Source organism: Nansenia antarctica (assembly GCF_963989245.1).
Source record: "Nansenia antarctica genome assembly, chromosome: 6".
NCBI lineage: Eukaryota > Metazoa > Chordata > Actinopteri > Argentiniformes > Microstomatidae > Nansenia > Nansenia antarctica.
Genome location: NC_137676.1, coordinates 29,207,965 through 29,234,884, shown reverse-complemented (window position 1 = coordinate 29,234,884; position 26,920 = coordinate 29,207,965). Strand labels below are relative to the sequence as shown.

At 45.7% G+C, this 26,920-nt stretch overlaps 1 protein-coding gene across 1 annotated transcript; it reads right to left on the bottom strand.

Annotated features, from left to right (window-relative positions):
• On the bottom strand, positions 1–25,899 carry LOC308160419 (solute carrier family 2, facilitated glucose transporter member 1-like; the record flags this gene model as incomplete). Its single annotated transcript, XM_080534334.1, has 10 exons — positions 1–222; positions 1,171–1,374; positions 2,000–2,101; positions 3,734–3,838; positions 9,931–10,118; positions 10,750–10,912; positions 12,364–12,604; positions 17,019–17,179; positions 21,685–21,777; positions 25,834–25,899. 10 exons carry the CDS (start codon positions 25,897–25,899, stop codon positions 1–3), a joined length of 1,545 nt encoding a protein of 514 aa, XP_080390460.1.
• Between the last annotated feature and the right edge of the window lie 1,021 nt (positions 25,900–26,920).

Here is a 26,920-nt window from a genome sequence, read left to right as displayed (position 1 = left end):
TTAGAGCTGAGAGTCAGAGAGGTTTAGACCCCCGAGGCTATGGAACTCCTCCGACGCAGAGTACTTATTATCCTGCCCCTGTCCTGCCGCCCCCTGGCGGAAGCCGGCAGAGATCTGGTCGAAGGTGCGTCCCTTGGTCTCAGGCACCTTGAAGTACGTGAAGACGAAGAAGCCCAGGAGCAGCACGGTGAAGATGATGAAGACGTAGGGCCCGCACAATTGCTAGAGAGAAGATTAAAAGCACAGAGCGGAGGAACGTCCATTAACAGTAGAACAGCCGTGCCTTTTTTACCTACTAAAAGAGCCGCCTCTTTACAATGCTAAAGCTGATATTTACACACAACGACCACTAGTTGGCCACCTTGTAAATTAGCCTGCTTCCTACACAGAAAAACGGCAAAATAGCTTTATACTAGCTTATCCTGATGTGATTTTGAAAATGTAAGGATACTGGGTGGTAGAACGCACATATCTAGGAAAAGTCATGAAAGGAGGGTCCTGAAATTTGATCGAGTGCAAAGATAACATTTGTCTTTACTCACAGGGGTCCAATGACCCCTCATGGCTGTTCTAATTGTGTTAAAAAGCCATACAGTATGTAGAGATTGACGTATGTATACAGTAGGTCTGTGTTCGATATATGGATTTGTCAACAAGGCAGAGTATGGTTGAGACAGTGGTACTGCCGTTTTCTTGGGGTTATTACAACCACCAGGGGGCGTCTTTGAGCAATTCGAATATTACTGTTTCTCAACGACACAAACATTGAAATATATAATATTGTGTATATAGGGAAGATCTCTATATAACAAAACGATATGTACGTTATGTCATTATAGGCCTAATCAAAGGGAGTCATTTATTCTAACAGTAAACTGAGGTGTTTATTCCCACAGTAAAGGTTTTGCATTTGTCTCTTTTACCAACGTAAAGCACTATCTGCCGCAGTACCGCCATTGAGGTATCCCACCACCATGATGACGACAACATGCACATTTGAAGAAACAGTTACCTACTGTACAGCGTTTACCCAGTTGTAACACACATCAGTTGGCTGGAGGAATACGCTTTGAATAGAACGGCCAGCTGAAACTCAACCTTAACAAAACTGTTTAAGAGAAACAAACAGACAGAAAATGGGGGGGGGGAGTGATTTTCCAGTCTCCTTACCTCTACGTACTGGAAACTCATGCCCACTATGAAGTTGGCTGTCCAGTTGGAGAAGCCTGCCACGGCGATGGCGGAGGGCCGCGGGCCCTGGGAGAACAGCTCCGCCGTGATGAACCAGGGGATGGGGCCGGGGCCGATCTCAAAGAACGCCACGAAGCTGAAGATAGCTGCGATGCTGACGTAAGACATCCACCTCAATCTGTCCTGTGGAACGCGGACATTGTCATTTTGAGGTGATGGTCAGATGAAAGTTCACTTTGTAATCAGTTTAACAAAGGTGGTGTAAGGGAAAGTAAAGGGATTCAAGCTCTGTCATCGCACACAACGTCATCGAGTACAACGAAATGTATTTATGCTCTGGGCAAAAGGTCAAAGCCATTGCCTGGAGCAATTAGGGGTTCAGTGCCTCTCTCAAGGACACTTCGACAATAGTGCTCTGAATCAAAACACGCGCAAAAAACAGCTGCTAATAGCTAGCGGCTAAAAAGGAACATCGCTCTGGTCATCTAACAGCATGTTTACCACATCGCTGATAGAACATCAACATGCTAAAAACTCATAACTACACATAATTAGATGATCGCACAGTCCTTGCTTTTGAACACGTCCTAAAACGTATGTTTGTTTACAAGCCATGTATCACTTACCCAGTAGCCTAGGGCAGATGAGGCAAGTATTTAGTGATCTTAAAACTGTTGTTTGTTATATCGAGTGGGCTCTTCAACACTTCAACTTTCGTAATATGCTTGAGAATTGCCGACATGCGGCCCTTTTCACCAGACCATGTCACAGTCGATTTTCTTATCATCATGTTCTGTCAGACACATACCAGCAGCGCCATGGCGATGGTCATCAGGACAGAGGAGAAAGCCATTCCTAGTAAGCCAATGAGATGAAGGGATCTTCTGCCTGCCCGCTCCACCACAAACAGCTAGCAGAGAGAGAAGAAGAGGAAGAGGGGAGGAAAGAGGATGGGAGTGTGAGTGAGAGTTTAATGTGGATGTGGTATGAAGTTAGAAATATTTGCATATACCCCTTTCTGTTTATATACCCCCTTTCAACACTTGTAGGGCAGAGATCTGGACTACTTACAGACTGAGCGAGGTCTATGAGTAATGCAAGAGGTCATTAGCCGGTTTTCCACAAAGGCATACACTGTGCGTGCCAAAGGTCAAATGCTTTTCCACAGTGATTCCCAGGCTTCAACATTTAAACATTAAGAACTAAAGCTTTTAGCCTCCGCAACGCCACTGGTCCTTATGAGGCCAAACAGGGTTCGGGGCACGGTTAAAATTGAATGAAATCATGCACATATTTTTCTAATCTTTCCGCAAGAACGTTGCCAACTTTTACTGCTTCCTAGATGACTTCGGTCAGGGGAACTGAAGACATCTCTCTCAACCCTTGATCGACACAAATCTAACAGCTGTACCCAAGGATTTGGACTTGTTGAACTCCAGGCTACAACCTAGTGTGTTCAGTGTGTTCAGTGTGTTCAGGGTGTTCAGGGTGTTCAGTGTGTTCAGTGTGTTCAGGCTGGTACAGTGTGTTCAGTGTGTTCAGGATGGTACAGTGTGTTCAGGCTGGTACAGTGTGTTCAGGGGGGTACAGTGTGTTCAGGCGGGTACAGTGTGTTCAAGTGTATTCAGTGTGTTCAGGCTGGTACAGTGTGTTCAAGTGTATTCAGTGTGTTCAGGCTGGTACAGTGTGTTCAAGTGTATTCAGTGTGTTCAGGCTGGTACAGTGTGTTCAGTGTGTTCAGGCTGGTACAGTGTGTTCAGGGGGGTACAGTGTGTTCAGTGTGTTCAGGCTGGTACAGTGTGTTCAGGGGGGTACAGTGTGTACAGTGTGTTCAGGCTGGTACAGTGTGTTCAGGCTGGTACAGTGTGTTCAGGGGTGTACAGTGTGTTCAGTGTGTTCAGGCTGGTACAGTGTGTTCAGGCTGGTACAGTGTGTTCAGGGGTGTACAGTGTGTTCAGTGTGTTCAGGCTGGTACAGTGTGTTCAGGGGTGTACAGTGTGTTCAGTGTGTTCAGGCTGGTACAGTGTGTTCAGGGGTGTACAGTGTGTTCAGGCTGGTACAGTGTGTTCAGGGCGATACAGTGTGTTCAGGCTGGTACAGTGTGTTCAGGGGGGTACAGTGTGTTCAGGCTGGTACAGTGTGTTCAGTGTGTTCAGGCTGGTACAGTGTGTTCAGTGTGTTCAGGCTGGTACAGTGTGTTCAGGCTGGTACAGTGTGTTCAGTGTGTTCAGGCTGGTACAGTGTGTTCAGGGCGGTACAGTGTGTTCAGGGGGGTACAGTGTGTTCAGTGTGTTCAGGCTGGTACAGTGTGTTCAGGCTGGTACAGTGTGTTCAGTGTGTTCAGGCTGGTACAGTGTGTTCAGGGGGGTACAGTGTGTTCAGGCTGGTACAGTGTGTTCAGGGCGGTACAGTGTGTTCAGGCTGGTACAGTGTGTTCAGGCTGGTACAGTGTGTTCAGGCTGGTACAGTGTGTTCAGGCTGGTACAGTGTGTTGTGTGTTTAGGTGGTTCTGTGTGTTCAGGCTGGTACAGTGTGTTCTTACCGACACCACGGTGAAGGCAGTGTTGACCACCCCAGCCCCGATGGTGGCGTAAACCGGCTGAGACACGCCCGCCTTCTGGAAGATGCTGGTGGAGTAGTAGAACACCTGCAGCGCAACACAACACACTACCATTATTATTAATATTTTCTTTTTTTCTTTTATTGATAGAGACAGTATAGATTATGACAGGAAGGATGGGTGAGAGAGAGAGAAGGGATGACAAGCAGGACATGTCCGCGGAGAGCCATGAAGCCTGATCATTTGAGCTCTTCTCGTGTGTGCATGTTTCCAGGCTGTTTGTATGCGTGTGTGTGTGCATCTTTGTTTCCAGGCTGTTTGTATGTGTGTGTGCATCTTTGTTTCCAGGCTGTTTGTATGCGTGTGTGTGTGCATCTTTGTTTCCAGGCTGTTTGTATGCGTGTGTGTCTGCATTCGTCAACATGTGTGTGAATTAAAAGTCTGTGTTATGGATGAAAAATGCGACACTGTCTAGTGTTTTGGTCCGCATGTCGGCAACCAATCAAAATGTTCGGGCTTCTATTTTGAAACACATAAATCCATTTTGACGTTGTTGAGAATCACAACACAAACTCGCTAGTCAAGCCAAAATATTGCAACACAATGGATTCAGTGAGTAATCCCCACTGCTACCTAGTTAACTATAACACTACTTTACATTGTTAGCAGGCTCACAAAACAAGCTGTGTTAGTTGATTAGCGAGCGTGTCGTTGACTTTCAACAATGCGGAAATGAATCCGCATTTTTCTAAAGAAAAGTCAGAATGTTAAATGGGAATCCCAACATGCGGACCAAAACACTAGAACGTGTCACAAATGAGCATGCATGAGTTAGAAAAAGAGTGCAATTGTAACTGAGTCTATTGGTCATGTCCACCTTTGAGAGTGTGTGTGTGTGTGTGTGTGGGTGTACATGTCTGCCTGTGTGTATTTTTTATTTTATTTATTCGTTTATTTAAAAAGGACAATGGACAGTCATTGACTCTCCCTGAATTAGCTGGCTAGCTAACAAACAAAGTTTGCCAACCAGGGCCCCTCACCCGGGCTGGTGTTCGGCAGCAGCCGGGGGAGAGGTCTGCTGACCTCGAACCCAGAATACTGCAGCTGAACACCGAAGGACTAACCCCCAGTAAGATCGACGTCATCGAACACCTGGTCAATACCACCAAGGCCCTCGTCATTCTCCTCCAGGAGACCCACTGCATATCAGCAGACAAGCTAGTTCTACCAAACTTTGAGCTAGCTGGGTCTACCCTGAGCAGGAAGCATGGCCTCGCCACGTTTGTCCAACAAAGGTTGAGCTGGACTCTCGCTGACCAATCCCCGGCTGACTCGGAGATTGAGTGGCTGTGCGTGGACGTTGCCGGTCTAAAAATCGTCAACGTCTACAAACCTCCACCCTCGCGAATCACACCAGTGTGTCTACCAGTGTTCCCCCACCCCTGTATCTATGCTGGTGACTTCAATTGCCAGCATGAAGACTGGGGCTACCGTACCAACTCACCCGACGGAGAGAACCTGGCTGTCTGGGCAGCTAATAACAGCCTGGCCCTGTTGTACGACCCCAAGGGCGCAGCCAGTTTCCGCTCCGGTCGCTGGAACACTGGGACGAACCCTGACCTGGCATTCGTGTCAGCGCTGACAACCGGCTCCCTAATAGACGTGTGCTAGGAAAGTTCCCGAGGTCTCAACATCGACCCTCACTGATAACAACAGCCAAACTCGTGGACCTTGTCCCGAGTGAGCCAGTGAAACGGTGGAACCTCCGAAAGGCCGACTGGAAACGCTTCCGCCTCCTTACCAACAAATCCACAAGGCACCTCCCATCGCCTTACACTAACAAAGTGTATGAGGCGTACCGGGACTTCTGCGGCATGTTGGTGAAAGTGGCAAAAAAATCCATCCCACGCGGACGTCGCAATAGCTACAAACCGTGTTGGGATGAGGAGTGTGAGAAGCTCCACTGTGCCTTCCTCCAGGCCCCTGCAGGAGCTAAGTCGGACAGGCCTTGCTGTCAAGACTCAACCGTAAACGACAGGAGCGCTGGGAGGAGGCTATTGATTAGATCGACTTCTCGCACTCCAGCCGTAAGGCATGGAGTACCATGAACAATCTCACTGGTAGGTCCAGACACTCCCCTCGTCACTGCCCCATCTCTGCAAATAAAATCGCATTACAATTCGTGAAAAGTGGGTCATACGAGGGCAAAGACCGCGAGTCGTCTCGACTTCTGCCTCTGGAGGGCCCCAACACCTAGCAGTGACTCCATCTCCCGTGAATTCACCCCGGAGGAGTTCGCTGCTGCCCTCCAGCATTTAAAGCCAGGGAAAGCTACGAGGCCTGATTCCATCTGCCCGGAGCTTATTCTCCATGCCGCACCCGCCTTGAAGTCCTGGCTGAGAGCGTTCCTCACTTCCTGTTTGCGCCAACTCAAGATCCTCAAAATCTGGCGAAGAGCCCTAGTTGTTGGGATCCCTAAACCGAATAAGCCTGAAGGGGACCCTAAGAGTTACCGTCCCATCTCTCTGTTATGCATCCCCTTCAAGATCCTCGAGCGTCTCATCTACGCCCGCATCGAACCAATTGTCGACCCGCTGCTCCCACGTGAGCAGGCCGGGTTCCGACGTGGGAGGTCGACCGTAGATCAAGTCACCCTGATGACTCAAGACATCGAGGATTGCTTTTCATAATAATAATAATAATTCATTGGATTTATATAGCGCTTTTCCGAGGCTCAAAGACGCTGACAATATAGGAGATACGGAAAACACAAAAACAACAAGTAACATGGAACACAGAGTCAGCGAACGGGGAGGGGGGGGGGGGGGGGTGGTAGGGACAGGGGAGGTGGTTAGGGGTAGGGGAGGCTGTATGCATATCAGGGGGGTGGCCGGGATGGGGGAGATGGCTAGGGGTAGGGGAGGCTGTAGGCATGGGAGAACAGGTAGGTTTTGAGGTGGGATTTAAAAGTGAGGAGTGAGGGTGAGTCTCTGAGTGGTTGAGGGAGAGAGTTCCAGAGGCGGGGTGCAGCTCGTGAGAAGGCACGGTGGGATTGGATGGGCGGATTATATGTGGCGCACGGAGTGGGAGGCAAACACCTCCAAACTCCGTGACCACATCCCAGTCGCCGGCCCTGAGCCCCTCGGGATGGACTTGCCAAGGCTATCCTGGGTGAGGCTCAATCGCCTTTGGACCGGCGTCGGGCGTTTCCGCTCATCAATGCACAGATGGGGCTTGGCCCCAAATGCGTCGTGCAAGTGTTGCGCAGAGGACCAAACCGCAGACCATGTTATCCTGGACTTCCCGGTGTACCACCCACCCAACGGGATGCATGGTCTGTCGGTATTAGATGACGAGACGATGACGTGGCTTCTGGAGGGGTGTCCAGAAATATAGCCCGGGTGAGCCCCTCAACCAGGTCTCGGGGTGGTAAAAGGGTAGCCACTCGGCCCCGAGCCTGGTGGAGTGGAGAGGAAAACAACAACCCATACGACGAAGAAGAAGAAGCTGGGTAGCTACATTACATCAGCAGTCCCTGGGCAGGTAAATCCACATGGGAAATACGGCCTCAGATGTTATAAACAATTTAAAACAGAACTACAGGACATAGAAATATCACATAAAACAGAACTACAGGAAATAAAAACATCACACTCAAGAAAACATTTACAACAAAAAAAGTTTGGGGTCTATGTGGTCAGTGGTCACATAGATCTATCAGCCATGATTTCAGTTTGGATTTGAAGCCTGTCAGAGTGGAACATAAGCCCTGTCCGGACGGCATATAAATTACCTCAGGACCCCGGCAATAAAAATTTTACCTGGGGGAATTCGGTAATTTATATGCCGTCCGGACCGACCATGTCAGTGATTTATTCCAGGGACCCCAGTAATTATTCCGGCTGGAATTACCTACTGTGTTTCAGCAAACCCTAGGGTCCCTGGTAATTTTATTACCGTCCGGATCGACATGTCAGGTTTATGATTTCGTGCGCGATATAAACACTAGCATTTCCGGTTTCGACGCTGCACATCATTACGGCTCTGCCTGCTTCACGTCGATCGTTACCTGGTACTAATTAGTTAGATCCCTACTAAAATATGGATGTGATTTGGGACTTTATTAATGACTCCCTTGAATCTCCACTATCGGATAACCAAACCACCTAAAAGGTTAATCGACGACGACGATGTAAGTGACGACGATGGACTGATTTCTTCTTCTGAACCAGTTCTAGCGAATTGACCTAACATTAGCTTGTAAACTGTGCAGTTTGCATGGTCTGGATCTAGCACTCTATAAATCACGGTGTCTGACAACACACAGGGATGAAGTTAGGGGTGGGAATCGCAAGGTAACTGACGTATTGATAACCGTACAATATTACCCCCCGAGAATCTATACATTGTAAGAGAAAATTCATCAACGATACATCCCAATATCTGTTAACTGATATTTCATAACGTGGTTCCAGTGTTAGCAGCATTCGGCAGAAACCTTCGTTTTCCACACCCCTGTACCGGCGAAGGTCCTTGAATGAATGAATGAATGAATGAATGAATGAATGAATGAATGAAAGAGCCCTCGGGGAGTTAAAGTTTGTTTTGAAATATAATCGTTCGAGACTTTAGATCTCGTATCTGTTTTTCCCCGCTTTGCGCCATTTCAGCCATTCATCTTCTTAATTTTAATAACATCAAAACATTCAGATAGAACATCGACATGCTAGAAACACATAACTACACATAATTAGATTATCACACAGCCCCAAACGCGAACACATCCCAAAACGAAAGTATTTACAAATTATGAGTATTTCGTGATCGTTAAACTGCTGTTTATTATATCGAGTGGGTACTTTAAAACGTAAAGTTTCGTGTTATGAAAAAAACGAGTCTGCGAGTGGTGTCGGCTGCGTTCGTAAATTCGCTCTGGAAATCTGATCAGCAGTCATGGAATGCCTCTTGTCCAATCAAATGACTTGTTGTTGCTACACGTGCGTTGTGTTGTGGGTCTGACAAAATATCCGGCGGGAACAGCTTCTTCTTCTGTGATGTTAAATGGCAACTTGCACGCGAAACGCAAACATGCATGGAGATCTTTTATTACCGTCCGGATCGGTCATTAAAATCACTAGGGTCCTAGGGTAAACAAATATTACCAGGGTCCTGAGGTAATTTATATGCCGTCCGGACAGGGCTATTGTTTCATAGACCTGGGGCCGGATTCACCAAAGTGTTCTTAAGATAATTCTTAAGACAATTCTTAAGAAAAAAGATAAGATGTTCCTAAGAATGTTCTTAAACGCTATTCACCACTTTTTTCTTAAGAATTGTCCTATGTCTTAAGAACTTCTTAGTTTTCTCACTTAAGAAGTTCTTCGATTTTGAACTGTGATTTTTACACCTGTGTGTCTCGCTCTCTCTCTCTCTCTTTTGAACTTATGAAGAACTTCCATCTAAAATGTGAATATAAAATAAATAATAGTAAGGACATTGTTTCAGTTACTTGGCCTACTTAAATAACATGTTCATAATGATTAATTAAGTAGTATACATCAAATACAACAACTGCCTCCTTGATTTACTTTCTGAGTACATTGTGGTGTAATCTAAGAATAGGCCTACATGTGACACAGGCTGAAAGGCCCATTTCAGTTATATCTCAAACATACAAACATGTGATAGACATTCACACATTCACACAAAACATTCACACAAAAGTACTCTGACCAACTTGAATTAACAATATGTGTTAACACATTGTCTAGGGCTAAACTAAATATTAATAAAATCAAATAAATGCAATACAAAATTGTTCAAGTAACACTTACCTTTCACTTTAGCTGCTTTAAGACAGGTGAGAGCTTCTCTTAAAGTTAAGAAGACATTTGAGAAGAAATCTAAGAACTTTGTTTTGGAGAATCTCATTTGTTCTTAAGTTCTATCTTAGGAAAAATCTTAAGAAGAAAGTTAAGAAAAAACTAAAGTTAAGATAAGATTTTCTTCGGGAATACCAAATCTTCTTAAGTTTTGTCTTAAGAACAAATTTGTTCTTAAAAACGCTTGGTGAATCCGGCCCCTGGACATTAAGTTCCAGAAATGTACAGCTCTGATGGTAAAAAGCCAAACGGACAAATTCAGTATATGTGTATGTCCTCCCCGGTTCCCCCACTCACGGCGTTGATGCCAGACAGCTGTTGGGAGAGCTGCAGCATGATGGAGATGAAGATGGGCTGGCGGTAGGCCGGGGAGCGGAACAGCTCCAGGATGGTGACGGTCTTCTCCTTCATCATCTGCCGGCTCTCCTCCCTCATCTCCTCCATGTCAGAGCCCACCTCCTCTGTCCCACGCAGCTTCACCAGCACTACGCAACACACACACACACACACACACACACACACCAGGACATAGTCAACACACACACACACACACACACACACCAGCACATAGTCAACACACACACACACACACACACACACACACACACACACACACACCAGCACATAGTCAACACACACACACACACACACACACACACACCAGCACATAGTCAACACACACACACACACACACACACACACCAGCACATAGTCAACACACACACACACACACACACCACACCACACCACATAGTCTTAACACACACAAGACGTTGATGGAATCCCCCCCTGGTCTACTACCGTGGTTATAGGGGATCATTACGCTCGCAAAGATGTCTGTGTTTAAGTACATTTGAGTGTGTGTGTGTGTGTGTGTCAGTATGCATGTGTGTGTGTGTGTATGTGTGTGTAGTATGTGAGTGTGTGTGTGCGTGTGTGAATGCGCGTGTGTGTGTGTGTGCATGTTTTGTGCATGTGTGTGTGTGTGTGTGTATGTGTGTGTGTGTGTGTGCATGTTTTGTGCATGTGTGTGTGTGTGTGTGTGTGTGTGTGTGTGTGTGTGTGTGCGTGTGTGTGTGTGTGTGTGTGGACCAGCCCGCTGAGTGTGTGTCTCACCGGTCTTGGCCTCGTCCTCCTGGTTGCGGTTGATGAGCAGGAAGCGGGGGCTCTCTGGACAGAGGGGCAGCAGGGCACACTGCAGGACCGCCGGCAGCATGGTGAAGCCCAGCAGGAAGGGCCACAGAGACGCGTTGCCCATGATGGACTCCATCCCAAAGACCTGTCCAGACACACCACAACACTTAGCTGCTTCCACCCCTCCCCCTGACTCTATAGAGGGGTTCTTTTCATTTTCAAATCCTGATTCTAGAGAGGGAACCCACAGAGGTGACCGAGTCATTGATTTCGCATGTTTGGTTGAAAGACAAGACAGCACATAGTCAACAAACACACACCACAGCACACAGTCAACACACACACACCACAGCACATAGTCAACACACACCACAGCACATAGTCAACACACACCACAGCACACAGTCAACACACACACACACCACAGCACACAGTCAACACACACACACACACCACAGCACATAGTCAACACACACACATCACACCACATAGTCAACACACACACACACACACACACACACACCACAGAACACAGTCAACACACAAACACACCACAACACATGGTCAACAAACACCACACTACATGGTCAACAAACACACACCACAGCACACAGTCAACACACACACACACACACCACAGCACACAGTCAACACACACACACACACACACACACACACCACAGCACATAGTCAACACACACACATCACACCACATAGTCAACACACACACACACACACACACACACACCACAGAACACAGTCAACACACAAACACACCACAACACATGGTCAACAAACACCACACTACATGGTCAACAAACACACACCACAGCACACAGTCAACACACACACACACACACACACACACACCACAGCACACAGTCAACACACACACACACACACACCACAGCACACAGTCAACACACACACACACACACACACACCACAGCACACAGTCAACACACACCACAACACACTGTCAACACACACCACAACACACTGTCAACACACACACACACACACCACAGCACATAGTCAACACACACCACAACACACTGTCAACACACACACACATCACAGCACATAGTCAACACACACCACAACACACTGTCAACACACACACACACACACACACCACAGCACATAGTCAACACACACCACAACACACTGTCAACACACACATACCACAGCACATAGTCAACACACACCACAACACACTGTCAACACACACACACACACCACAGCACATAGTCAACACACACCACAACACACTGTCAACACACACACACCACAGCACATAGTCAACACACACATCACAGCACATAGTCAACACACACACATCACACCACATAGTCAACACACACACACACACACACATCACACCACATAGTCAACACACACACACACACACACACACACACACATTCAACAAACACACACCACAGCACATAGTCAACACACAAACACACACCACAACACACAGTCAACACACACACACCACACCACATAGTCTTAACACACACAAGACGTTGATGGAATCCACCCCCTGGTCTACTACGTGGTTCTAGGGGATCATTACGCTGGCAGAGTGCTGACCTGTGCCATGAGGATGCCAATGACGATGCCCAGCTGGTGCAGGGTGCCCAGCGCACCCCGTAGAGAGGTGGGGGCGATCTCGCCCACGTACATGGGCACGAAGCCCGTGGAGAGTCCCGAGTAGAGCCCCACCACGAAGCGGCCCAGGATGAGCATCTCCCAGGAAGCCGCTGCCTTGGAGCAGCCCATCAACCCGGCCGCGATGAACGCCAGCACGTTGGCGGCGAGCATGGAGTTCCTCCTGTAAACAGAGAGAGAGCTAGAGTCAGACACACCACCTATCAGGGTTCCCAAACCTTCTGAAATCAAATCCAAGCACCTTTTAAGGACTTTCAAGGACTTTCAAGGACTTTCAAGACTCAATTCCCTCAAGACCCAACACGGCATAGTTTGAGACAGAACTAGTTGATGAGCTAAGTAAAACATTTTTAAATATAGATATTTTTTTAGAGAGAAAGAGAGAGAGGGGAATTCAAGCACTTTCAATGATCCATGTCTATTTTCAAAAACTTTTAAGACCTTGATTTCTTTTTCTCAAATTCACAAACTTTCAAGGATTTCAAGGACCAGTGGGAACCCTGTCCTATGGATGGGCTTCAGTTCCTCAAGACAAGAAATGCATTGCTTTTCGAAGTTGACAGACCTATATCAGGGTTCCCACGGGTCCTTGAAATTCTTGAAAGTTTGTGAATTTGAGAAAAAGAAATCACGGCCTTAAAAGCTTTTCACACATTCAAGCCTCTCTTTTTAATTGTTGTCTATGAGCGGATAGTGCCTATTGTATAAATTCTCATCTAGATCTGTCTCAAACTTTGCCGTGTTGGGTCCTTGAATTTGAGGGAATTGAGTCTTGAAAGGTGCTTGAAAGGTGCTTGAATTTGATGCTTCAGAAGGTGTGGGAACCCTGGCCTATACTTGCCAGGTCAGAGTTTTGGTTACACTGCGTGCAACTATAAACCTAGCCGAATGAAATGAAGCCAATGATCAGTTTGGACCCTATGTTTATATTGTTTATTGTTTATTTAAAAGGATCCCCATTAGCTTATGCCGTAGCAGTTTGCTAATCTTCCTGTGGTCCACATATAATCAACAGACAAACACCTCATACATTAATACAACATATAATACATTAAAGGGACAATGCGTGACCCTCCGCGACATCCAGTGGTGAAAACAAGACAAACAGATCCGGCAGCAATCAAACATGATATTTGTATTAATTTGCGTATAATGCAATGCACAAAAGCATTTTCCTGGCCTTAAAATGAGCGGGTGTCTTCGTGGAGGCCGCCATGTTGAATTAATTGTAAATCAATGGAACATTCAGCTTCACCCCTGGATGTCACTTAAAGTCACACTCAGTCGGTTCAAACATAGGCCTACAGATGAATGCCATATTCGATTCCAGTCAAATCCTCCAACCTCATCCCCACCACAAGATGTCGCCAAAACTCACACACTATCCCCCCGATACAGTAGTAAATACAACAAAATAAAATAAAATAAATAAAAAATTACAAAAAGGGCAAATATTATTAATCCATTAAAATATAAAGACCTATAAAGACATGATCCTAACGCAATCATCTCTTCTATGAAAAAAGGAATCAACCAAAATAAACAAAGTAAAATAAAACAGCTACCTGTCATCAGCCACTTTAATAGGTGCCTCTCTTTTTGAATAACCTTTTACTTTTTTCTTGGCGGATATCAAGAGGTAATTCATTCCAAATTGTACTAGCTCTATAAAGCACTGTTCTTTTCAAAAAAATTGTTCTTGGGTGGGCTTTCATAATGTCACCATTGCCGGCCTTCCTGGTATTATGACTATGAACAGTATTACAAAATACTATGTGATCTTGCAGGAACTCAGGTTTGTGTGTTCGCAGTGTATTGCTAAAAAATGTCACTGTGCCTGAGGCTAGCCTTTTCTCCACATTAAGCCACGATAGGCTAGACTGCATTTTATGAATGCTAGTTCTAGAAGAGCAACCTAGAACGAGCCTAGCAGCCCTGTTCTGAGCTACTTGTAATCTAGATAGTTCTGTTTTTGAGGCCGAGGCCCACACCACTGAGCAGTAATCCAGGTGAGTTAAAACTAGTGATCTACAGACTTGTTCCAGGATATGAGATGGTACATATGGTGCACATTGTCTTGTGATGTGAATGCCAACACCCATTTTCTGAATGATTCTATTTATATGCTCTGACCATGACAGGTGGTTATCAATGACCAAACCAAGTAACTTTACTTTCTTCACTTGTTCGATGGGTTCCTTGGCTATATATAGATTCAATTTAGGCATAGAAGCCAGTTTGTGCTTAGACCCAAAAACAATACTCTGAGTTTTGGATATATTCAAAACAAGCTTGTTCAATGTAATCCATTCATGCACCATTTCTTATTCTTTTGAAAGAACTTGATTGAGTTCGTTATACGTATTTGCTGCATAATAAATTGTCGAGTCATCGGCATACATCACAATACAAGAACTTTTTATAGCATAAGGCAAATCATTAGTGAAAGTAGAGAAGAGGAGTGGTCCAAGACAACTTCCTTGAGGCACACCACAAGCTAATTTGCTACTATTCGATAAGCTGCCATTATAGTACACTCTCTGTGTTCTTGCAAAGAGATAGCTTTTAATTAGGGTAATGGCAGGAGGTGTGAACCTGTAACAAGTGAGCTTTCTAATTAACAGCTCATGATCAATGACGTCAAAAGCAGCACTGAAGTCTAGCATCACTGCAGCCACTACCTTTGAGTTATCAATTTCTCCTAACCAGTCATCGGTCATCTGTGTGAGCGCAGTTGAGGTAGAATGGTCTTGCCTGTACGCATGTTGGTATTTGGTGGTTAGTCCATTTGACGTGAAATAGTCCTGAATCTGAACATAAATAATCCTTTCCATGACTTTGCTGAGTACAGGAAGAATACTTATAGGACGACTGTTGGGTCCACTGACAGTTGTTCTACTATCCTTTGGCAGTGGTATAATTCTACCCTCTTTCCACAATCCAGGACACATTCCACTTAATAAACATCTATTTAATATATGACCTATAGGCCCAGAAATGTGATTAGCGGCTATCTTCAATATCTTACTGTCTAGGTTGTCAGTACCCGCCGAACCATAAGCAGGGAGGGACTCCAGCAACTTCCTAACCTCCTCAGCGTCAACACATTGAAATTCAAATGAACAGTTCTTACCCCTCATTATTTCGTTGCTTATTAGTTTACAAGTGTTGGAATTGGTGCAGCACATGTTCTGTCTCAATTTGTCAGTTTTACTTGCAAAAAAATTATTAAAGTAATTAGCAATATCTAGTGGTTTTGTTAGGAAGATCCCATTGGCTTCAACAAATGAAGCACACCCATTGTTCCTTCTTCCCATGATTTCATTCAGAGTGTTCCAAAGTTGTTTACCATCATGTCTAACATCACTTATTCTTTGCTTATAATATTCCTTCTTTTTGGTTTTGTTCAATTTAGTTACCAGATTTCTCAATCTACAATAATTTAGTCTGTCATCTAGTAAACAAGATTTTACTGACACCCTTTTAGCTTCATCCCTTTGTTTCATTAAACATTTCATACCCTCATCAATCCAAGGGGCAGTTCTGGATTTCACTGTGAACTTTTTCATGGGGGCATGTCTATTAACTAGTTCCATAAAAACATTCATGAAAACATTTAAAGAAATCTCTGGGTCATCAGCAGTGTACACATCATTCCAATCTAAATTTCCAACATCATGTATGAAATTGTCTTCAATAAAACTTTTGTATGTCCTTTTGAATACAATTTTAGGGCTTGCTTTTGGAATCTTTGAAGGACGTAATTAACTGTTATTCACTTCACTTTTCACGGTAGAAACATTTATGTAATCCATTATCTACTATCTATTTAAATTCAAAGAAAACAAGCAAGGTGACCACCTGTGTTGCAATCTTGCAACCGTAAGTTAATACGTTTACAGTTTGGACCATTTAGCAGACTTATTTATCTAAAGCGGCTTACAATGACAGATTACAGACAGACACACAGACAGACAGACAGACAGACAGACAGGCAGACACACAGACAGACAGACAGACAGACAGACAGACAGGCAGACAGGCAGACAGACAGACAGACACACAGACAGACTGACTGACTGACAGACACACAGACAGACAGACAGACAGACAGAGAGACCAAATAGACCAGACAGACAGAGACAGACAGACAGACACAGACACAGACACAGACACAGACACACAGACAGACAGACAGACAGACAGACACACAGACAGACAGTCAGACAGACAGACAGACAGGCAGACTGACAGACACAGACAGACAGACAGACAGACTGACAGTCAGACAGGCAGTCAGTCAGACACACAGACAGGCAGACAGACAAACAGACAGACAGAGGGACCAGATAGACCAGACAGACAGACACAGATCAGACAGACAGACACAGAGACACAGACACAGACAGACAGACACAGACAGACAGACACAGACAGACAGACACACTGACAGACAGACACACAGACAAACACACAGACAGACAGACAGAGAGACCAGATAGACAGACAGACACAGACAGACAGACAGACAGACTCTCCCTGGAGACTGAAGAGGAGGTTCCAGTAGACGTATGTACCTGCCCAGGCGGTTGACAAACAGGCCCACGGAGAAGGAGCCGAAGATGCCCCCGATAGAGAAGATGGCCACCGCGATGGCCCACACGGTGACCCGGGAGGTGGGGGGGATAGGCTCTGAGTACCTACTTGTCCAGGTCTCGCTGATGAAACTCTCAATGACCTATGACACAACAACACAACACAGCGGGATTTACATCGGGAATTGGGAATTGAATGATTACAGAGACAGTCTCCCTGGAGTCATTTAAGGCTAAGTGAGGGCACACTAGTGGTGGTGGTCGGTGGGATTTGAACTCATGACCTTCTAATCAACAGTCCAGCTCACTATCCACTAGACCACACTAACCCAAAAGAACATACGTTAGTAGTAGTTGTTTTGAATCTTCAGACAGACACATCATGGGAAAAAAAGCCAGTTGCAAAGACCCAGAATGCAAAACAATCAACTTCACTTTTGACCCAAATAACCCTTCTATAGAAGGTTATACAATCGAACCCAAAATGGTTCTACATGGACCACCTCAATAATTCAAAAAGAGTTCTTCCACAGGTGACAGCCGAAGAACACTTTTGGGCCCCTTTCTTTTTTTGGCCAGCAGAGGGGGCTGGAGATCCAGGAAGTCTGCTTGTTCAGCACGTGAGGACTTCATGTTGTCAAACATAATTATGCCAGACTGCCGTTGATACGAGTCAGGAAGCAGGGCTCTCAAGTCTCACGCATTGGGCGTGAGACACACGCATTTCAACCCGTTCACACGCTCACACGCCGCGTGTGTCTCACGCCCAATGCGTGAGACTTGAGAGCCCTGCAGGAAGAGTAGAGTGTCCTTCAAAGAATGTGCCATAGGTCTGCAACTATGCCTCACCATAGCATACTGTTATTAGAGGATATAAATATCTATCAGTATCGTCTGTATGTGTGGATAAGGCAGCTACTTAAAGTATCTAAGCTTTCTGCATTCTTTACTCACCTTGCATCAAGTGTTGCTGATGGCTACAGGCTATGTGAATGACCCGCACAGTTGATGACTTCAGTTTAAAGGTGTAATTTGTGTCAAGGTCTGGTCAATTGGGCCGCAAGTCGGCAGCCGATTTAATGCTCAGACTTTTATTGAGAAAAATGTGAATACATTTCAGCGTTGTTGAGACATGACACATCGCTAGTCAACTAACACAGCTTGTTTTGTGAGCCTGCTGACAATGTAAAGTAGTGTGACTTAGGGCCCAGTGTTTTCCCTGGTCAGGTCGTTCACGTAGTCAGGCAAACTCCAGGCCCTACTGTGTATGAGAATAGAACAGTCAGCGTGTGTCCAGAATAAGCTCTGTCAAGGTTGCTGTTACACAACTTCCCCCTCCCTGCCTTTAATCCTGACAACTATGAGCCTGGTCTTTATTAGAGAACCACTAGAGATTTGAGACTGAGAAAGTGAACCAGGTCACAATGACAAACCATTGTCTGCTCTTCCCACTGTCTGTGGCTGGTTACGGCCCAGAGTAGATAGCCAGTATTATTGGTTACAATCGACGGACCTACGAATAGACCTTGGAGGCTGCTGCCTGCGTCACATGACATGGTATCAAAGAGGCTTGGACTGGCTAGGCTAACCAGCTGGACAAGCACGTGACACACAGACGTCATCATAATCTACACAACTCTACTTACAGTGGTCAGGTGTCCTCAGGTGTCCTCACAGGCTCACACACATTGGCGTACGTGCATGGTCACACACTCACTCACTCTCACACACACACACACACACACACACACACTTATGCTACCACACTCATAAACAAACAAACATGTAATAACGTCTTCTTCCCCTCGCACGCACACACACACACACACACACACACACGCACACACACACACACACACACACACACACACACACACACACACACACACACACATGTGACACGGTCTGGTGAAAGGGGTAACAAGTCGGCAACCAATCAAAATGTTTAAACCTTTATTTTGAAACACGGAAATACATTTCAATGTTGTTGGAAATCACAACACGCTCGCTAGTCAAACCAAAATACTGCAACGCAATGGATTCGGTGAGTCATCCCCACTGCTACCTAGTTAACTAGAACACTACTTTACATTGTTAGCAGGCTCACAAAACAAGCTGTGTCAGTTGACTAGCGATTTTCAACAACGCTGAAATGTATTAACGTTTTTCTAAATAAAAGCCTGAACATTAAATCGGCTGCCGACTTGTTACCTCTTTCACCAGACCGTGTCACATATATACTGTATATACACACAGTATATACACACACACACACACACACACACACACACACACACACACACAAAGCTAGGGCTCCATTATATCACTTAGAATACCAAAATGTCCATGTGTCACTTAGTCAGTGTCAGTAACGCTTTTTTATTGTGGTGATGTCACAGACAGGGAGGCCTCGTGTTTGTCCTTGTAAAAGGTGCATTGTGCCGCCATACAGTGTGCACCTCTAGACGAGTGAGCTGGGGCTCCTCTCACACACACATCAACCGACATCTGACTGTAAAACTCACAGAGTGAGCGGAAGAGTATGGAGGAAGAATATCAGGGTTTGCTAGTGTTGTAGTTTTATATCATTTTATACTGAGAATTGGGGTCTCTCTGCATACTGGGGAGTCTATCAGTATCGTCTGTATGTGTGGATAACGGCCAAGCTCCACCTGCTGCGTCGCGTCAACTCGCCATCGACGTTGCGTCAACTTCCCGTTGTCCAAGCTCCACCTGCTGCGTCGCGTCAACGTTGATATTCATCCGTAGTGTAATGAATGGGTTAATTCATAGTCAGGACAGCGCATGCGCCTAGAGAGAGTTCATGATACACCAGTAGGTGACTGACAGGTGTCGAGAGAACCGAAGTAAACTGGTTATACCTTTGTTGAACCCAGACTCAAGTGTCTTATTATTCTATGTCCAAGTGACATTACACGTATCGTAGAAAAGCATTGACGCTCGCAATTCATATAATATAATATTTTTCGACCTCAAGGATGAGCCGTTCGTCGTCCATTACTGCAACAAGAGTTCACCACAGGTGCGGTGATTGACGCCCCACGGCGCCAACGTGGGGCGTCTCATTGTGACGTCTGCGTCCATCCACCGTCAAAAATCAAAATCACTTTTTCAAGTGTTGCTGGTGGCTATAGGCTACGTGAATGACCTGCACAGTTGATGACTTCAGTTTAAAGGTGTAATTTGTGTCAAGGTCTGGTCAATTGAGCCGCAAGTCGGCAGCCGATTTAATGCTCAGACTTTTATTTAGAAAAATGTAGATACATTTCAGCGTTGTTGAAAATGACACATCGCTAGTCAACTGACACAGCTTTAGAGTGAGCTGGGGTTCCTCTCACACACACATCAACCAACATCTGACTGTAAAGAGCGGAAGAGTATGGAGGAAGAATATCAGGGTTTGCTAGTATTGTAGGTTTATATCATTTTATACTGAGAATTGGGGTCTCTCTGCATACTGGGGAGTCTAGCACTGAAGGCCTGTAAGAGATGGGCCAAGAACTGTGGCGCAGATGATTAGGATTGGTCAAGCAAGAGTAGTGACTTCATCAGGCAGGAAACTGCTAGAAAATGCTTGCCCCTCTGACAGGAAGGAGCTTTTCGTCTGCTACTTTCTCTCTGAGCTGCTGTAACTTTGCTGAATAAAAGGCCTCTTTGGAGTCAATTGATTTAAGCTCTTTGTGCTTTATAAGTTCTACTCAATCTACTAAGAATCAATTAAATTAGATTAAACACAACACTAGTGTTTGCAGGGACACAAATCTAGACAAACTGTACTGGAACACTCACAAGAGAGTAGACTGTATGGCTTCCAAACCTTGACTGAATACTGATTGAGCTTGCCTGGCACAATACAACCACTGGAACTGTCCCAAGGTGCAAACCCTGCCCCATCTGGCAGTCCAGCTAGGCTCCAGCAAACACTCAAGATAATGGACAGGGTGCTTTTTGATTGGAGCACGAGGACAATATGTAGACAACACCATTGATGAGGCGGCTGTGGCGCAGGAGGTAGAGCCGGTGTCTAATGATCGCAAGGTCGGCAGATCGGCGGTTCGAACCCCGGGTGGCCACCTGTCGAGGTGTCCTTGGGCAAGACACTGAACCCCAAATTGCTCCCAATGAGCGGGCCGGCGCCTTGCATGGCAGCTTACTGTGATTGGTGTGTGAATGTGTAAATGCGAGGCCGTTTGGAATAAGGCGCTATATAAGTCAGTCCATTTACCATTTGCACTAAACAGGCTTCCTAAAGGGTACCTTGGACATCTAGGAAAGTATGTATGCCATGAACCTGATATAGCATATTGCTATTACAAACACAGCCACTGGTGCTGCACCAAAGGTACATCGACACAAACACTCCCAGGTAGCACTTCACCTATGGTACACAGAAATTACAACTTATTCACTTACTTACATGGTAACATTCATTCATGACGTTCATTCATAACGTTCATTACAGGATAGAACTGCTTATTAGTTTCTTTGGGAAGCACCACTAGGCAGCGTTCGGTACACAGTCGTTACCAATAAAGAAGCTTTTGAAGTAATGACTGAAAACAGGATCACCTCATCATGTTCAGGAACATTCTAGTGTAAACTATGTGGTGACGTACAACCCACTCACCTGCTGAGGAGCATTGATGACCCCTGTGTTGTAGCCAAACTGCAGCGAGCCAATCACAGCGGTCCCCACGGCCAACATCAGCTGAGGCGTCACCTGGTGTTATGGACAGAGGAAGAAAACACACATAAAAGTCTTGTTGATTTAATTGATTCTTAGTAGATGGAGTAGACCTTATGAAGTACAAAGAGCTTAAATCAATTGACTCCAAAGAGGCCTTTTATTAAGCAAAGTCACATGAGCGCAGAGAGAAAGTAGCAGACAAAAAGCCTGTTCCTGTCAGAGGGGCAAGCATTTCATAGCAGTTTCCTGCCTGATGAAGTCACTGCTCTTGCTTGACCAATCATAATCTTCTGCTCCACAGTTCTTGGCCCATCTCTTACAGGAAGTGAAGGCCTTCCTTGAGTGCTAAATTCGCTCTAAGCACTAACCACTAGTGCAAGCTGCCCACCGGGGACTGGGATCGAATCCCGGTCTCGCCAGACCCGGATATGGCCGAGGCACACAGGGAGCGGCATATTGAGCGGCCGCTCCAGAGGGCGGTATAGGACTATTTCCGGACAAGGATCCGTCGCGCAACAGCGCCCCCGGGGTGCCGGAATAACGGTGCTGGGCTCGAGGAGCCAGTCAGCTAGTCTGCCTGGCGATCTCCTCTGGGGCTGCCGGCCACGGGGTCGTGCGGCGGATCCTACGCAATAGGCAGGGAATAATTGGATGCTAGGTTGGGTTCAATTGGATACCAAATTGGGTGAAAAAGGGATAAAATCTGAAAAACAAATAAAAAAATAATTATATATATATATATAAAACTACAACAAAACGTGACGTTAGAATTATAAGGTTCTATCTCCATTTTTGGTCAAAATTGAGTTTTTTTACATAATCTGATCCATTAGGTGTTTATTAATGCCTGTGTGATGTTATTTTTAGGCAGGGGATAATTAGGTCGCGTGCAGGGCCTCTAGGGAATGGCCTAGGAGGGTGAAAGTTGACATGGTACAATGTCCCATGAAGGGGAAGGAGTGTGTCAAGTTTGGTGAGTGTGACTCTTTCGCAGCCCCTTCCCTGGGCCCAAACGTACCCTTTTCTCCACAGACACACACAGTGGCCATATAAAGTCATGGAGGTATTTCAAAGTCCATATGGACCTGCTATGCTAGGAAGCAAGTTGCCTAATGGCATGAAAATGCAACATGTTGTACTTGTTGTGTGCCTGTACATGTGAGAAGATGTCTTTTTCCAAACGGCACTTCCAATCAAGCACTACAACTTCCTACAGTTTTCCGCTTCGTCGCGTGCAGGGCCTCTAGGGAATGGCCTAGGAGGGTGAAAGTTGAATTTGAATTACTGACTTTGAATTGCTCGATTTGAATAAAAAAAAATACTTTGAATCACATAATTTGAATTTGTATTCAATTCAGTTATTCAAGTTAAACAATACAAATTCAAATTATGTGATTCAAAGTAATTTTTTTAATTCAACGTCATTTTTTTAATTCAAATTGAGCAATTCAAAGTCAGTAATTCAGATTCAGATTCTAGTGGCACATATCTCTGGCCATAATCCGGGTCCTTAAGGAAGAGCAATCGAGCGCTGATTGATCTAACTCCTTTTTGGCCAATCAGCACCTTTCATACTACCCAAGTTCTATCAGCATGTTAAATGTGTGGTGGCCTGGGAAAACCCTTCACATGGTGGCATTTTGACATTTTCATTTTTTAATATTTCCATAAATTAGAAGTTCTCAGCTATTCATAACTGGTTGAATGACCGAGATAGCTAAGTTATGAGCATTTTAATGTATCATGTCAAAAAAAGTGAAAGGTAAGAAATGCTGCCCCCATGCTGCCCCCGACTCCTTTCTCCTCCGGGTCGGGGGAGGAGCCTATGCAGATCGGCCGGTCTCGTTTGTCTGCTTGTGATGCGGTGTTAGTCTGCTCGCCTCGTCGGTATGCGAGGGACAGATCCAATTGTGTGTGTCTTCTAGTTAAGATGTGTAAGGCGATCAACTTCTCCAGAATCGATTTAATTGAGTCGTCACTTACAAGCGAGTTCGTTTAATCTCAACGAGACGTCCTTGATATCACTTCTTAAGAGGATATGATCCAATCAAATATTAGGCACCACTACTGAACTGTTCATTAAGATAATATTTATTCAAGCACATCAGCAAGCAATAATAGTTCATTTCCATGGAAAAGAGTCTTTTCTAGTTTCACCTCTGCAGGCCTATCTCAGCTAGCCGTCAACAAGTTAACTGCAGTGGCTCCGCTAAAACAAGAGTCCCTCTCCCCTCCGTACATAGTCCTTTATACATTTGATTTAACATTTGGGGCTGGGTGGTGCCCCCCCCCCCCCCTATCTAGTAGTTTTCCAATTGTCCGTACAAAATCCGTTGCAGCTGCTCGTTAGCATGGCCTTCAACTTCTCTCTGTGTGGGTGCGCGAGAGTGTACTGTGTGTTATCAGCCGTGTGTCCTGTTGGCCTCCCGTTCCCATGGTGATATCGTACTTTGTATGAGCAGAGCATTGTGTCAGTGTCCTTATCAGAATGTCTTGTGAAAACACAACTTATTGAAGTTACACAGTAATATTAGGATTCAATTTACAAGTTAGAAGAATAGACTTATCATTAATCATTAGTTATGAAAGTACAGAAAAATAGAATATTATAACAGCAGGTGTAAAATGGTTGTTAGCACATAGGTAAAAATAAGTAATTTACAGGCAGTTTGAATCATAAAACGTTCTTTTAGTCAGGAGCTTGTATTTCTTCTTGTCGCTCAAAAACAGAACCTCTCTTTTGGCTTTGCGTGACCTTCCTATTGTTCTCAACTGACCGCATTCACATATTATTTAAATGAGCACATAGTACATGATTTATGACTTCTAGTTATTTTAATACAAATTCCCAACAAATGTTATTACTTTATGCTTATATTGTGAGCATCAGTAAACTGGCAATAACACAGGTGGAAGTATCGTCTCTCCTTTCGCTCATGTGTGCGTGCGTTGCTTAACTGAGAATGAGGAAATGAGGAAATGAGGAAATGAGAATGACCTTGTTTCTCTAGCAAACTACCCACCACAAAAACATAAAAATAAGTACTTTCTCTTTTGTTTTCTTAAAATGTTTATTCACCATAATGTAGTATGGAGTTCAAAGTACTAGAATACCACATAATATCAAAATCGCCAAAATCGCGATTTCCATCTATTTTTGCTCTTTGCCACGAACGAACGCCAGCGACATCCGACGGGTTTTCCCAGGCCACCACACAAATGTGCAACAAGAGGAGAAAAAACACTGGATAAGGTATACACCAACATCAAGCTTGCTTACAAGGCTAGACCGCTAGCTCATCTAGGCATGTCTGACCATGTGTCAATCCTCCTGATCCCAGCCTACACTCCCATGAGGAAAAGTGCTCCCATCACCACTAAGACCGTCAGAACCTGGCCAGCAGGGTCCGCTCCACTGCAGATCTGCCTGAATGACACCTCATGGCAGGAATATGAGCATGAGGACCTGGAACAGTTCACGTCGTCGGTTCTGAACCACATAGTGAACTGCACCAACTCAGCCACCGTGGACAAACGTGTCCGGGTCTACCTCAACACGAAGCCATGGATGACTGTGAAGGTCCAAAAACTGCTCAAGGAGAGGGACAACGCCTTCTCAGCGAAGGACACACTGCTGTACAGCACCACCAGGGCTAACCTAAAGCGTGGCATCCGGGAGGCCAAGGCAGACCACAGAGAGAAGATTGAGGAATGCTTCCTGAGCAACGACTCCAGGCGGGTGTGGCAGGGGGTTCAGCACATGACAAACTTCAGAGCCAACAGGCTCACAGCCGCGGAGGACGACCCCCTGCTGGCGGAAAAGCTGAACTCCTTCTACGCCCGGTTCGACGAGGGGCGAACGGAGGTAACCACAACACAAACACCACTCTCTCCAGCTCTCAGCAGCCTCACCCTCACAGAGCATGAAGTGAGACGCGTGCTGAAGGCGGTGGACCCCAGGAAAGCCTCAGGGCCGGATGGCGTCCTGGGACGGGTGCTGAGGGACTGCGCCGACCAGCTGGCCGGGGTTTTCACCAACATCTTCAACCAGTCCCTGTCCCAGGCCACCATCCCACCCTGCCTGAAAACCTCAACTATCATCCCAGTGGCCGTGGAAAATGGCCGCTTGAACTTGAGGCTCTGCACCGTCGCCATTATACTACTTTAATTTATTGCCACAAGTGATATTATTATATTATTATTACGAACCACCAGACCTAATATTAACTGGACCTATAAGCAAAATGCCAAACACACGCAAGACTCAACAACAATCAGGGTCTAAGGCTGATGCTAACATGCGGACCGAACAGTCCTCTCCAACCACCACGGACCCCGCAGCAACAGAGCTTATATCTAATGCTGCGATTTTCGAGCTCATCCAAAAACTGTCTGAGGACCAAACAAAGCATTTCACGGATATTCGTAAAGAGCTGTCGGAGACACGAAGTGCCGTGGCTGCAGTTGAGGAGAAGCTAGCCAACATACTTACCCGTGTGACCAGTGCTGAGGCTCGGCTGGATGTGCTGGAGGAAGCAGAGACAGAGCGCCGTAACAGCCCGCTGGCTCCGGCATCGGACATCGAGAGGCTGCACGCAAAATTGGTGGAATTCGAAGACAGGGACAGACGGGTAAACCTACGCATCTATGGCTTTCCTGAGGGTTCCGAGGAGAATGACGCCATATCTTTCCTGAAGGCTACACTGCCGGAGATCCTCCATGCTTACTTCGCGGGAGGCCTGGATTTGGAGCGAGCCCACAGGTCGCTAGCCCCACTAAAACCTGGGGCTCCGCCGAGACCTTTGGTGGTCCGCTTCCTGAGGTTCCAACAGAAAGAGCGCGTGAGACACCTCGCCAGGGGAATCGGAGATGTCCGCTGGCAGGACCACAAGATTAGTTTCTACCAGGATTTCTCCAAGGCTACGCAGGATCGCCGACACTCTTTCCTAGACTGCAAACGTTTGCTTCACTCGGCAAAGATTCCATTCGGCATCGGCTACCCTGCAGTGCTGTCTTTCACCGCACCTGGAGGGGCTAAACACTGTTTCAATGACCCGAAGAAGGCCATGCAGTGCATTAAAAACTTTTAAAAGGACACCATGGATAACATGCTATCTGTATGGCCAGTGAGCTTTTGTATTTGTTTTACTCCTCCCCCGGCTGAATACTGAACTTA